This window comes from Oncorhynchus mykiss, chromosome 8 (genome assembly GCF_057628025.1).
Source record: "Oncorhynchus mykiss isolate SJ-2025 chromosome 8, ASM5762802v1, whole genome shotgun sequence".
Taxonomy (NCBI): domain Eukaryota; kingdom Metazoa; phylum Chordata; class Actinopteri; order Salmoniformes; family Salmonidae; genus Oncorhynchus; species Oncorhynchus mykiss.
This window is the reverse complement of record NC_143029.1, coordinates 21,006,641-21,020,557: the sequence shown is the minus strand read 5'-3', so window position 1 is coordinate 21,020,557 and position 13,917 is coordinate 21,006,641. Positions and strand designations below refer to the sequence as shown.

The following is a 13,917-nucleotide window of genomic DNA, read 5'->3' as shown; positions in this document are numbered from 1 at the left end:
GGCCTGGCTAACCTGGATGTTCGCTCCTGATTCGGTTTGGTCCCAAGTCCTGGAATGTGCTCATTTCTCCAGGCTTACCTGTCACCCTGGTGCTCGTCGTACCCTGGCTTTCCTCCAACAGCGCTTCTGGTGGCCAACCATGGCTCCTGATGTCTCGGCCTTCGTCGCTGCATGCATGGTGTGTGCTCAAAGCAAGACTCCGTGGCAAGCTCCGTCTGGTCTCCTTCAGCCATTTCTTGTTCCTCATCGCCCCTGGTCCCATATTTCCCTAGATTTCGTCACTGGGCCTCCTCCGTCAAATGGCAACACCACCATCCTGATGGTGGTTGACAGGTTTTCTTTTTCTAGTCTTCTCAGTTTTGACCCTTGCCTGTTTTTTCTGGACTCCGTACCCGCCTGCCTGACCCTTCTGCCTGCCCTGACATCGAGCCTGTCTGCCACTCTTTACCTCTTGGACTCAGTACTGTTTTTAAAATCTTTATTTAATCTTTATTTAACTAGGCAAGTCAGTTAAGAACAAATTGTTATTTTCAATGACGGCCTACCAAAAGGCAAAAGGCCTCCTGCGGGGACAGGAGGCTGGGATTAAAAATGTAAAATAAATTCAGTAACAATATAGGACAAAACACACATCACGAAGAGACAACACAACACTACATAAAAAGCATGATAACAACACAACATCACAACAACATGGTAGCAACACAACATGGCAGAAGCACAACATGGTGGCAACACAAAACAGGGTACTGTCAAGTCTGCTCCTGCTCCTCCCCTCCGGCGTACGACATCGCCAGAGTACTAACCACCGGTCCTGGGATTCATCATTACGCACACCTGGCACTCATCATTACGCGCACCTGTTAATCTTTATGCTTAACATCTGGACTCCATTACTTTCACAATTTCCATTCTCCCATGTTCACTCACCAGTTGGTATTGTTCTTGTGTATCGGCGGTCTACCTTGTGTTAATGTTGTGTTCTTTGTTTTGTTGTTTAATTAAAATGTTTCACCTGCTTCTGACTCACTCAACTGTCCAGTTTGAGTATTTGTTGCAGCTCGTTCCAGTCGCTAGCTGCAGCGAACAGGGATGTGTGTGCTTTGGGGACCTTTAACAGAATGGGTGTTGAATGTGGAGGATGAGGGCTGCAGTAGATATCTCAGATAGGGGGAGTGAGGCCTAAGAGGGTTTTATAAATAAGCATTAACCAGTGGGTCTTGTGATGGGTATACAGAGATGACCAGTTTACAGAAGAGTATAGAGTGCAATGGTCTGTCCTATAAGGAGCATTGGTGGCAAATCTGATGGCCGACTGGTAAAGGAGGTCTAGCCGCTCGAGCACTCTTACCTGCCGATCTATAAATTACATCTCCGTAATCTAGCATGGGTAGAATGGTCATCTAAATCAGGGTTAGTTTGGTAGCTGGGGTGAAAAAGGAGCGATTACGATAGAGGAAATAAAGTCTAGATTTAAATTTAACCTACAGCTTTGATATGTGCTGAGAGAAGGACAGTGCACCGTCTAGCCATACTCCCAAGTACTTCTATGAGGTGACCTCATACAAGACCTCTAAACCCTCAGAGGAAGTAATCACACCAGTGGGGAAAGTGGCATTATTCTTACCAAACGACATTACCTTTATTTTGGAGGTGTTCGGAACAAGGTTAAGGGGCAGAGATAGCTTGTTGGACACTAAGAAAGCTTTGTTGTAGAGTGTTTAACACAAAATCCGGGGAGGGGCCAGCGGAGTATAAGGCTGTATCATCCACATATAAATGGGGGAGAGAGAGCTTCCTACTTCCTAAGCTATGTTGTTGATGTAAACTGAGAAGAGCGTGGGGCCAAGGATCGAGCTTTGTTGTACACCCTTGGTGACAGGCAGTGGCTGAGAAAGCAGATGTCCTGACTTTATACACTTCACTCTTTGAGAGAGGTAGTTAGCAAACCAGGCCAAAGACCCCTCCCCAGCCAAGCATACGCCTGTTGTATTCAGAGCATGTGATAAATGAAATTTGATTTTGATCCTTAGAAACAACCACACAGAGGAAAGAAAGGCAAACCAACGATGTAATGTAATGATGCAAAACATAAAGAAACTAACGCTAAGGGGATAGACTGTTGATATTCTTCAGTTTGCTGCCATTTTTTCTGGTTTCACATTTGTCTTCAGTGATCATAAGGTAAAATGTATCTAAAACAATTGTAATTTATATTTACAATACCCTTATTCAAAGGTTTACTCATTTGCCTAGCTCTATCAATAGCTCTTCTCTATTTGTAAATTACAGTGCATGGATAATGGTGTTATTTCATTGGAAAAAATAAATATGTTGTTCCACTTGCAACCAACAGTTTGCTAGACCTTATTGAACGTTTCATCTCACATAAAGATAGTGGAATTATGATAGAAATAAATCAAGTCAGAATACAACATTTCTGTAGACACACCTCCACCACACCTCCATTTCTATGATCTCCACCCGCAACGAGTAGCAGGTGAATGGCATGCTATTCTCATGTTAAAATTCATGGTCAGAATAGGAGTAGAGAGAAGTGCACAAAAAGGGAATTACGTTCAATTTACGCACGTTTAACTCGGGTCAGAATTCCCCCCATGTGCTCTCTTGACTCGCTTTGGAATGTATCACGTGACCGTACTGTTCGTTTCAGACCTGGACAAAGCAGTCACATGAGCGTCGTACTTCCCGTTTGTATCAGCTGAGAAAACGTCAATGATATATCCAAACAACTGCAATTTGTCTCACTGTTTTTTGTTGTTGTTTAATGTGACAATATGGGGGTCGTGTCCAATCTTCTATTTGGGCTGCTGTCCAACGTGCTGCTGATTTACGCGGCGCCACTTTCACCTGTAAATAGCATTCACCTGCCAAGCATAGGTACGTTGTTTATAGAGTTGATTGCACCCATGGATTATGTTGAGATGTCAAAATCATTTTGCTTAGATAATGAAATCGCATGCTGGTGTTTGCTGTTTGTGTTGTATTATATGCCCGTGTATTCTTGTGTTTAACGTTTAAACCAGGTTTTACTTCAGAAAAGTTTTATAACCCAACCTACTAAAATTACATATTTAAATATGTAAAAAGTAGTTACCTAGAGTTAATACGTCCTGGTCATTTGATGTGACTAGCATGATTTATATAATCCCCTACATGTTATAAAGTAGATCGATATAACATGCCCAATAATATTTCAATTTCAGGGAGATTCTGGCACATCTCTGATCTGCATTTGGACCCCACGTACCATGTGACTGGTGACCACACCAAAGTGTGTTTCTCCTCTAAGGGTGTCCCAGCCTCAAACCCTGGTCTGTTTGGAGATTTCATGTGTGATTCTCCCTACCAGCTCATCCTGTCAGCCTTTCAGCACATGAAACAAGTGGCCCCACAGCCAGAGTTTATGATCTGGACAGGGTTTGTAACTTTATATGTTATGAAGAGCCATATGTAGTGTGCCTGTGGATTTGTATCCCTATTTCACATACAACAACATTGGAGAAGTACAGTTTGAGAGGGTTAAAAAAACAAACAATAGTAAATTGCTTCCTCTTTCATTGGATAACAAAAAAGGATCTTGTCACAGATGAAATTGTTGTAACATAAGCAACAAATCAATGATATTTTGGAGTTAAGTTAAACGTAATCAATGTCTGTATAGCAGGGCTGCCCAATTCTGGTCCTGGACGGCCTCTCCTTCCAAACAGGGACACCATGGGAGTGCAATTAACTACCAGGTAGAAACAAAAACCAGAAGTGTTTTGGCCCTCCAGGACTGGTATTGGGCAGCCATTGTATAGTCATTCAGCTGGAACATTGGTGTAGCACACACTGCCGCAGTATACGTAAGGCGGGCCCACGATAGAATATGAACACGTCATAAGCCAGGATTGTTTTGGGAGGGGGGACTACAGGAAATTAGCTTTAAAACTGGAGAAAAAAATCTCAGCCTCATGGCAAAATGTATAGAATAGCAGAAAATTAGCTATAAAACAGCACAATTTTCTCTCAGCCTCATGGAAAATGTGTGAAATATGCTTGGACCTTACATTACGCCACTGGTCTTGAATCAGCTTTAAGCTGTGTGTGTCGCTATACAAAATAAAATAAGTAATTTGCACATGCAGCCAAATAAACCATAAGTCATCAATACAAGACTTTCTGCTGATATGAAAATGAAATGCTATAAAGTCATTAAAGCCAACATGCAACCAGTGGGGGGAAGGACGACTCAGCATCAGATAGGTGTGCATACAGTATGAATAGAGTGAAGAGCGATGCATATGGAAGACTGTTAAACATGAAGTAAATGCTAAGCTAATGCCTGAAAATATGAATTATACATCACATGAAGGGTTATGTACTGCATGGTGCTTTGTCATTCCAACTCATAAATCTCCAGTTAATCAGTTAAGCCTGACATTTTATTGGCATGTATAATGTGTGTTAAGCAGAATTAATATGCTTTGGTGAAAGGCCCCTGCCACTGCACCTATATTAAAATGTGTGTTTAAAAAGCCAACCCCTGGATTACAGGGATTTAGGGGTAATACATGAGCACATATTTGTTTTATTTTATAAATTATGTCCTGGGCTCTAATAAGTTATTAAAATGGGCTTATTCCCCCCCCCCCCCCCCCAGAGACAGCCCTCCACATGTCCCTGCAGGGGAGCTGTCCACAGACATGGTAATCCAAGTCATCAGCAACATGACTCAAACCATCAGGGAGTTCTTTCCAGACATGCTAGTGTACCCCGCCCTTGGGAATCATGACTACTGGCCACAGGTATTTTATTTACAGTATTCCACTTATGGGGAGGTGATTTGGTGGAGAAGTATCTGTGATGTATAGTAATCTGGCCAAATGCCGATTGTGGTAGACTGGGTCAAACCAGAGATTGAGTCTGTACATCTGAAAGATGAATGTTTTTTGGAAATAAAGGAATTTTTAGCATAAATGAAAGATGAGCAGCAGCAGTTTGTCATTTTCTCTCATCAGAATGTTTGTTTCATCTTTGTCAGTCTATATGCCTACTCTATTTCCATGACACAGTGGTCATTCTTTTCAGGATCAACTTCCGACGTCCACTAATGATATTTACCAGGCTGCAGCCAAACTGTGGGAGCCTTGGTTAAAGCCAGAAGCCCTTGTAACTCTCAGAGAAGGTAAGCTGATTGTGTTTAGAACATGGGAACTAGTGTTAGGCCTGCTGATCAGGCCTCTTGGTGCCTGGTATTACTATGCATTTGCTTTTTGCATTGTTTTTAATCTACATAAACATGTACATATTGATAACCCTTTCAGAACTCACAATAACTTGATACAATAACCTTACTTGACCCTGAATTTGATGTCTTTTGTGAAGGTGGATTTTACTCTCAGATGGTGCAGCCCAAGCTGCGACTGATAAGCCTGAACACTATCCTATACTATAGCCCTAATGAAGTGACAGTGAATATGAGTGACCCGGCTGGACAGTTCCGGTGGCTGCAGGACACCCTGGAAGCATCTGCTCAGAGCATGGAGAAGGTAAATAGGTCATCGCTACATTACTCTGTAGAAGGAATATCTCTCTGTCTATCCAGGTGAGGATGGCTTCTGAATAGTCCTGCATTCATCCTAAGCTCCCTTATACGGAAGACAGGATAATATACAGCAAATAACATGGAAGACTGATTATATATTTTTAAAAGCAATATTTTTCTCTTCTGGTGCCTTAACATGCTGTTCCTCCTGTCGTCCCTCTGTAGGTCATTGTAATTGCTCATGTTCCAGTGGGTTACTTGCCCTTTGCCAGGAACACCACCGCCGTCAGAGAAGCCTACAATGAGAGACTTGTGAAGATCTTTCGTGACTACAGTGACATCATCTCAGGGCATTTCTATGGCCACACTCACAGAGACAGCATAATGGTCTTGCAGGACCAACAAGGTGAGTCACTGGCTAGTGTCAAAGCTCTGTGTTACTGTCATCAAGGGATAACTGACTGGGTCAGGATGAGGTTTGAACATGATTTTTTATTATCTGAGATCAAATTATTACATCTCCATCCTACATATCAGTTGCCTGACGACTCATACTGAATTTAATTCCACTGCTCTATCACAACATGCATTCAGTCTGAGACTGCCATCGTAGAAATCCTTTCTGCTGACATCAAATTGAGGGGCATTGTAAGTTATCAGCGATTGGCTTTTAAAACTTCTCCCTATCCCGTTGCAAAATGTGTAGAATTTCAGGAAATTGGCTGTAAAAAAAAAGTTACACATGGATTTGTATACCTTTTTGTTAATAAAATATTTTTTCTCTTACAGATCCCTCTGTACGTTTTAAATGCTAGGTTTTAATCCTGGTTCTGAGTTAATGTGTAGTGGCTAATTGTATAGTTTATAGGCTATGCGTGTGTAGATTAACTGAGGTGAATGAAGCTATAGCCTCTAATGGGATAATGGCTGGGGTCATTTTTACTTGTTTTTGCTGTTCTCCATAGCTTTTTCAACCTCAGTATAACTCGGACCATGGCTACAGTCTTAGGCCCAACCCATCGGTTTCTGGGACCAATCAGATCGGCTTGAATGTGTTCGCATTCGAGAAGTCATCAAGGAGGAGAACAAATTTAGAATCATTCTAGAGAAGAAATGTTAATGGGCGTGGCGTTTGGCCGGAGCGATGTGGATTGGTAGCCAGACAAACACATCAGGGTGTGAACGAGGCATCATACACTGAGTAATCTTTTGTACCTTTCCAGATATAATGACGCATTTATATCATGTTCAACACTGCCTCAAGTTAATCAGACAATTCAAATCCACCTTTCATCTCCTATGGGTTCAGTGTCACAATGACTGCCAGTGTTGGCTAGAATCCCCACGGCCACAAGTGCATGTTTGTCTTAACTAGTTTAACTCAATGGAGGAGGAACTGAGGAATGAATGCTTTTAGCCATTTATTTATTTACCCAAATCATCCTCATTTGTTTGCTTTGAAGGGGAACCGGTTAATTCCCTGTTTGTCACACCGGCTGTTACTCCAATCAAGAGTGCAGAAGAGCCATATTCCAACAACCCAGCCTTCCGCATGTACCACTATGACCCGCAGGACTACAGACTGCTGGTAAGTACAACCACCATTATCCAGTGGTTTTGGACAGGCCCCTTTCATTTGAACATGTTTGGAAATATCCATTGATATAATGTATTATCATCCTCATGTCTAACCTTATTAACTCTCTCAAGGGGATGTAGGTAGCCAGAACTATTTCATCATTCCCACGCAGAGGCCGATTTCAGTTCTGCATTTTCATTTTCCCTCTTATCATTAAGGTCTGCACTGATCTGTCCTTGTCTTGGTTTATCAAAGTACAGAAATCCCCATGTGATTCTCGCCTATACAACATAGAGCTCAGAGTAGCTTACAGGTGATTTCAGCATCCCCCTTAGACGGGAGCTAGAACATGTTAGCACTGCAGTAAGCTCCACTGTCAACATTGGGGAGGGCATAGCCCTTAAATATCTAGTAGCTCTACTTTCTGGGGTAATCTGTTAAGAAAGTGAGTCAGAAACATCTTGACTAAACTTATTAAAATTGGGACCATTCAGGTCAACGTCAGTTAGGTAAATTAGCTCTCAACAGCTTAACCAGCCCCTAGACCCACAGCAATGATGTTCCTTCTTGATTAATGGTGCTGTCACACATCACTACTTCTAATCAAGGTACTTTCTCAGAGTGGGGGTTTTACATGGCTTTTCATGGTTTTGAAATAGTCTTTCTCTCTCTGAAGGATATTTGGCAGTACTACTTGAATCTCACCGAAGCCAACCAAGAAAAAAGATCTGACTGGAAACTTGAATATGTAATGACTGAAGCGTTTGGATTAAAGGACATTCAACCACATAGCCTGTTTAAACTTGTCTTGAGTTTTGAAATGCAGCAAAGCAAAGCATTTCAGAAGTATTTTAGCCATTTTATGGTGAGCTATGATGATACCATTGTGTGTGATGGGGCCTGCAAGCTGACTCAGGTCTGTGCGGTGCAGTCCTTAGACCGTGCCTCCTATTCCAAATGTATTGAAAAGGGACATTAAAACAATTATCTTATTTTTTTTGTGTGAGTTAATCTTAAAATTCAGGGATTTTATACGTGTAGAGATATTTCTTATGTTTTCACATGACCATGAAATGTAAATGTATTTTTTGTAATACTCTCAATTGAATAATTACAAATCAAATCAAAGTTTGTCACGTGCACCAAATACAACAGCTGTAGACCTTACAGTGAAATGCTTACTTACAGGCTCCAACCAATAGTGCAAAAAAGGTGTTAGGTGAACAATAGGTAAGTAAAGAAATAAAACAACAGTAAAAAGACAGGCTGTATACAGTAGCGAGGCTATAAAAGTAGAGAGGCTACATACAGACACCAGTTAGTCAGGCTGATTGAGGAGGTATGTACATGTAGATATGGTTAACGTGATTATGCATATATGATGAACAGAGAGTAGCAGTAGCGTAAAAGAGGGGGTGGTGGGTGGTGGGACACAATGCAAATAGTCCGGGTAGCCATTTGATTACCTGTTCAGGAGTCATATGGCTTGGGGGTAAAAACAGTTGAGAAGCCTTTTGTCCTAGACTTGGCACTCCTGTACCGCTTGCCATGTGGTAGTAGAGAGAACAGTCTATGGCTGGAGTCTTTGACAATTTTGAAGCAAATCTGAGGTTGAAATATCTATATGATACCTTGAAATGTTGATGATTATATAATTGCAAAAGGCCAGATATTTTGACAAACTTTCTCTCTGTGAAATGTTATAATCAAAGGGAAATAAACAACTAACCCCTATGCACATTGTCTGTTTATTGCTTTGAAAATATCTGGCAGTTATTGAATAAACTCTAAACTGAATTGCTTTGCTTGCAGTACAAAGCAAATTAGTGAAACTGTTGCACAGAAAGTGAGGGCATTCATGAGAAAGATGTTTTTTTTTTATTTCAATGAACAGCTTGTTTATTTTTTTACAAATAAAAGATGGCACAACAATTTACTCTGCATTTGTAAGTTGTTCTGATATTATTTCTCTGAGACACCTATCTGTTTCTCATGTTACTGAGATCAAGCTCTCTGGATCAAAGGGGCCCTAGTTTTCCCAGCTGTAATGCTGCACTTCTCTTCATGTGCTCCCCAGCCCCTCATATAGCTGTACTGTGAGAGAGGTTAACGCATGACCTCGGAAATGCCTCGCTAGACCAAACCACTCTGTAGGGGAGATGGGGGTTGAGCGGATGGGAATCAGACAGCCCCAACCCCATTTGGCCCCCCTCCCCTCTTCTCCTCTCCATCTCTTCCCCCCCTCTCTCCTTTCCATCTCTTCCCTCATCTCCTTTTCCCCCTCTCTTCTCCTCTCCCTCTTCCCCCCCTCTTCTTCTCTCCTCTTCCCCGTATCCCCTCTTCTCCTCTCCCTCTCTTCCCCCCTCTCTCCTCCTCTTCCCCTTCTCCTCTCCATCTCTTCCCCCCACTCTCCTCTTTCTTCTACCCCCCCCCTCTTCCCTTCTCTCCTTCTCTTCCCCCCTCTCTCCTATTCTCCCCTCTCCCTCTCCACACACAATCTACTCCAGGATGACTATCTGCCCTTGCCTTTTGGAATTGGGGACAAAATCTTTCCACTCATATGCCCTCAACTGAGTTTAGTCATTAGCATTCAGGGGCAGAGAGTCTGGAGGAGCCACAATACCCGGTGCAAGGGACTGTGGAAATGAAGTTAGCGGTTGACATGGTGATAAAGATGACTCCGGGGTAACTGCAGCAGAACTCTGGCAGGCCTCATTAATGACTGAGATCCACTAATGAGCGTGAATCCCTGGCCTGCCAATCAGATAAGCTGGTTCATCTCAAAGAACCAGCCACTGATGGAGTGAAAAAGAGAGAGATGGGTCAATATTTTCCCTGTCGCTGTGACTCCATTTGAGAATAGAATGGGTCTCCTGCTCTTCAGTCTTCACTACCCCGCTAGCCACCCAGGGTTGTCCTGAGTTCAGGCCAGGTTTTAAACAACAGTATAAATCTAGTAGGAGACAGTGACTGAGGGCCCCTCCTACGGTGGGCAGTAGTAGTGAATGCCTGGATTGGCCTCCTCTACACTGAAAGAGAGGCAATAATACCAGTTCTTATACACCCTCTGAACAAGGATTTGGGTAGGGTGGAACTGAGGAGAGAGCGGGATATGGCTGAGCCCAGGAAAGACACTTCAACTGTCAGCAGCATTCTAGGCATCTTATGAGAAGGGAGGCACGCTTTCTCAGGAATCTTCCAAGCCTCTACATTTCAAACCAAGAATCCACCCAGACAATAGTGACAGAAGGCTGAGTTCTTAAGCCTCGGTGGACTTAATGCCGTTATATGCCTCTGATCTTCATATCGCCTTAGAGATACAAGGAACTCAATAGCCTGCCTTGCTTATATAATGGAGAGTATTGTTTTACATCTTTTCAGTAATGTAAATAGTCTATGCTATAAAATGTAGAAATCCAGAATAGATCACAATTCTATACGTCCATGTTTCTCTATCTGAATTGGATTCTATTTTGTACCTGTAGTCAATTTAAGAAAGTAATAAGGCATGGTTAATGCTGTCACGTATGCTTAGACTTGTAGAGTGCTCTTTGTTTCCTGAAAACCTTAAGAGCTGTAGTTGTGAGGGACCCCAGCAGGTCAAGTCTACGCTAATTACCAGGCCTCATTATGGTCAAGTAGACTGTCATCAGTCGCCACACCTCACAGCACTTTTATTTCTGCTGGCTGGGTTTATGCTGCAAAACATTTCATCTGTGGATTACTGTCAAGATTGTGTACCTGGGCAGGCCCTTGGGGAACTGGAATCTTTTAAATATGACTGTTAATTTCAGGGGATGGAGGCAGAGCACAGAACCCACTCAACACAGAATACACTGTGCCACTTTGATCAGGGAGACTGTTGTTACTTTAGAGGATTTTATTCAACACGGAGAGCAATGACACAATGTTAGGTAATGGTGTCGTACCCAGTCTTAATATCACTTGGAGCATCTGTTCAGTTATTGAGGGGTCCCTATGGATTATTAAAAACTATTTAACATCCAAACATCCTCATGTCTCTTATAATAATAATACATGAGATTTTAAGTGCCTTTCAAAAAACAACAACAAGGAAGATCAACAGCAAAGAGTATAGAATAAGGCAATTATATAAAAGCTGCTTAGCTAGGGCTGAGTAAGGGGGGAGCTAAAATGAGGGGAAAGACAGACTGAAACGGTGGGTTTTGAGATTGTTTACGTTAGATTACCTCACCCTCTCCACAGTCTTTCCATCTATGGCCATGGTGACTGAAGTGTTATGTGTTAGAGCCAGCTGTGCATTGTTTTGTTGTCCCATTTATCTTGGCTGTGTCTCCAAGACGCTCCGGGGTTGCGGAGGAGGAGGCGTAGTAGCCAGTAATGAACTTGTTCAGGCATTAAAACTGCCACTGGGTGTCTAGTAACAATTGCAGCTCGTGGTTGTAGTGTGCATGGTTATTATGTGGAGGTGGCGTGTGAACGGGTCTCATACCCCAGGTCAATATTTCACACCCTCAGTCTAATGAAGAGACAAGCCATAAGCCATCTTGGTGAAGACTAGTGCTTATCAGTGACCTGTCCTCACTTACCCTCCTCTCTATCACTTGATTTCAATGTAAGAGATTCTGAAATCGGGGCCTGATCTCATTTTAAAAGGACTTATTTTGCGTGCAGCGACTAAAACCTAAAAGGGTGCCATTTAAAGTACAAAATAGCCTAAAAACCTGTGGGTCTATTCCAGCAACAAGTACTTTGGGCTTGTAGACAATAAATTATGTTTCAAATCAATGTTGCTAGTTGTAACATTGTTGGATGACTAAGATAGGACTTTACCACAAAATACCAGCCACATCCAGTAGGGTCCCATTACAGATAGAATAGATGCAGAGCCAGTTGAAGACCAACCCCTTGAATCATGAGAAGTATTTTTATTTCATCTTAATTTACAGAGGCAAGTCAGTTAATAACAAATTCTTATTTACAACGACGGCCTACACCGGCCAAACCCGGACGACGCTGGGCCAATTGTGTGCCGCCCTATAGGACTCCCAATCACGGCCGGTTGTGATACAGCCTGGATTCGAACCAGGGTGTCTGTAGTGATACGTAGCCTGAGATAGCACTGAGACGAAGTGCCTTAGACCGCTGCGCCACTCGGGAGCCCAAGTGTTGTATTACCTACTGAGAGTGAGAGATGGTCTGGATAGACGGTCAGACCTTTTCATAGTCACACCTCTATTGGGGCTCATCTTCAGGAGCTCTGTCAACAATGCATAGCCTTGGTGTTGAATCTGTGTCAGCAAGGACAAGAGGGGTCTGGTCTGTGACTGCTAAGTAACCTCTCTCTCCCCAGCCTGGCAATCCTCCTGTGGGAAATTCCTGTGGTTTGTAAATACTGCTTACTGTTCTGCTTATTGGCCAGTTCACTGTCTCGTTCCCAGCTTTGTGTTTTATTCACCGGAAAGTAATTGAGACTAGTATTGTTGGCCTACAACAAGGCTCAACCCTATGTAAGTGTTGCTTTGTTCCATTCAGGTTTTTATTTTATTCATCAAGTATGGACATTGATGAATCACTTTTTACCTTAACTCACAGAAAGGTGAAGCATGGTCGTCTAATTATTTTTTACAATACAGGAGGTTGAAAATGTTTGTAAATTCACAGGAATGGCAAGTGTTATATTGTTTTTAAGTGGTGAAATGCAAGATAGCCATTGCCACTTCTATAAGCATTTAGTAAATCAAAAGTAAATCTAAAGTCTAATATAACTCTTTGTATAGCCAAATTCCCCTGTGGACCAACACAATGTTCTATTCATAGAGTTAACCTCATGTGATGCTAGCTCTCACACCCTACTCCTTCTCCTACAAAATATAAAGAGACTTAGTGAAACAGATTTTCAAAGCCAAACTTGGCACAGACCAGCCATTGAGAGGGAGGCATGGTGATGGTGCAATCCAGCCTATTTCCCCAACGATGGGGGTAAGAGGGGGGGTCTTGAAGGGGGAAAGGGCCAGGGGTGAGAGAGAGAAGGGGAGCAGGCAGAAACCCGACCAGGGGGGTTCCTTTCGTCTCATGCTTCAGTGGCAATTTGTCAGCCAGCATGAATGGCCGTCTTTATGAACCCACAAGACAGCAGTCGGGGTTCAGATCTGATTGAGCTCTAAGCCGATTGTACCCCGTTCCTTTGTGGGCCGAGCATAGCCCGTTCCCCCTCAGCCAATCGGCATCCAGCTAGGGCATTACCTCATGATCATATGATGTCTATGCCAATCACCCAGAAAAACACTCCCTCTTTTCCCCTTTGAGAGGAAGAAAGGCACTCTGGGAAAATAATGAAACTCCATCAGGCCTTCCATGAGAACCACTCTCTCCAGGAATACATTGACAACGGAGTGTAGAGAGAACAAAAGACAGATTTCTGCAGGGAAATATTTTACAAAGTGGCGTGTAGGCAGTCATGATTGAGGGAGTGTTTGGAAGTAGGCCAAACATACAGGGAAGATCACCATTATGGAGACTACTGCCAATTAACATGTTCCCCACTGGGCTCGGGCTGGAGATTCCCATGATACACTGGGGTTAAGCTATTGTCTTCAGACACAAAGCTCTGATTATGGAATTGTGAGCTGTAGGTATGCGTGCAAGAGACAGTGGTCTGCAAGAATGTACAGAAGTACACTGATGTGAATTTAAGTTGTTTCATTTGGAAAGAATAAAACTGACATTATTTTTTGCATGACAGAGTGAATAAAACTTCGAGCTGTGACTAGTTCTCGAACCAATTTGTGGATTGTTTCTTGCT

The 13,917-nt window shown here is 42.7% G+C and overlaps 1 protein-coding gene across 2 annotated transcripts; it reads left to right on the top strand.

The window, feature by feature from the left end:
• Positions 1–2,652: 2,652 nt before the first annotated feature.
• LOC110529570 (sphingomyelin phosphodiesterase acid like 3A) lies at positions 2,653–8,864 on the top strand. 2 transcript variants are annotated; one of them, XM_021611907.3, is made up of 8 exons: positions 2,653–2,901; positions 3,228–3,441; positions 4,667–4,811; positions 5,095–5,191; positions 5,392–5,555; positions 5,777–5,957; positions 7,015–7,139; positions 7,807–8,864. In XM_021611907.3, the coding sequence occupies exons 1-8, from the start codon at positions 2,799–2,801 to the stop codon at positions 8,107–8,109; spliced, it is 1,332 nt and encodes a 443-aa protein (XP_021467582.3). In that variant the 5' UTR covers positions 2,653–2,798; the 3' UTR covers positions 8,110–8,864. The 2 variants fall into 2 exon arrangements, with proteins under 2 accessions (XP_021467582.3, XP_021467583.3); XM_021611908.3 differs by lacking the exon at positions 3,228–3,441 and having other exon boundaries at positions 2,655–2,901.
• Positions 8,865–13,917: the final 5,053 nt, after the last annotated feature.

Bases quoted from the DNA above. Each gene is read 5' to 3' on its own strand.
- LOC110529570 (XM_021611907.3), top strand. From the start codon at position 2,799: ATGGGGGTCGTGTCCAATCTTCTATTTGGGCTGCTGTCCAACGTGCTG. The intron at 3,442-4,666 runs GTTTGTAACTTT...CCCCCCCCCCAG, and splicing joins GAGTTTATGATCTGGACAGG to AGACAGCCCTCCACATGTCC. The intron at 7,140-7,806 runs GTAAGTACAACC...CTCTCTCTGAAG, and splicing joins CGCAGGACTACAGACTGCTG to GATATTTGGCAGTACTACTT.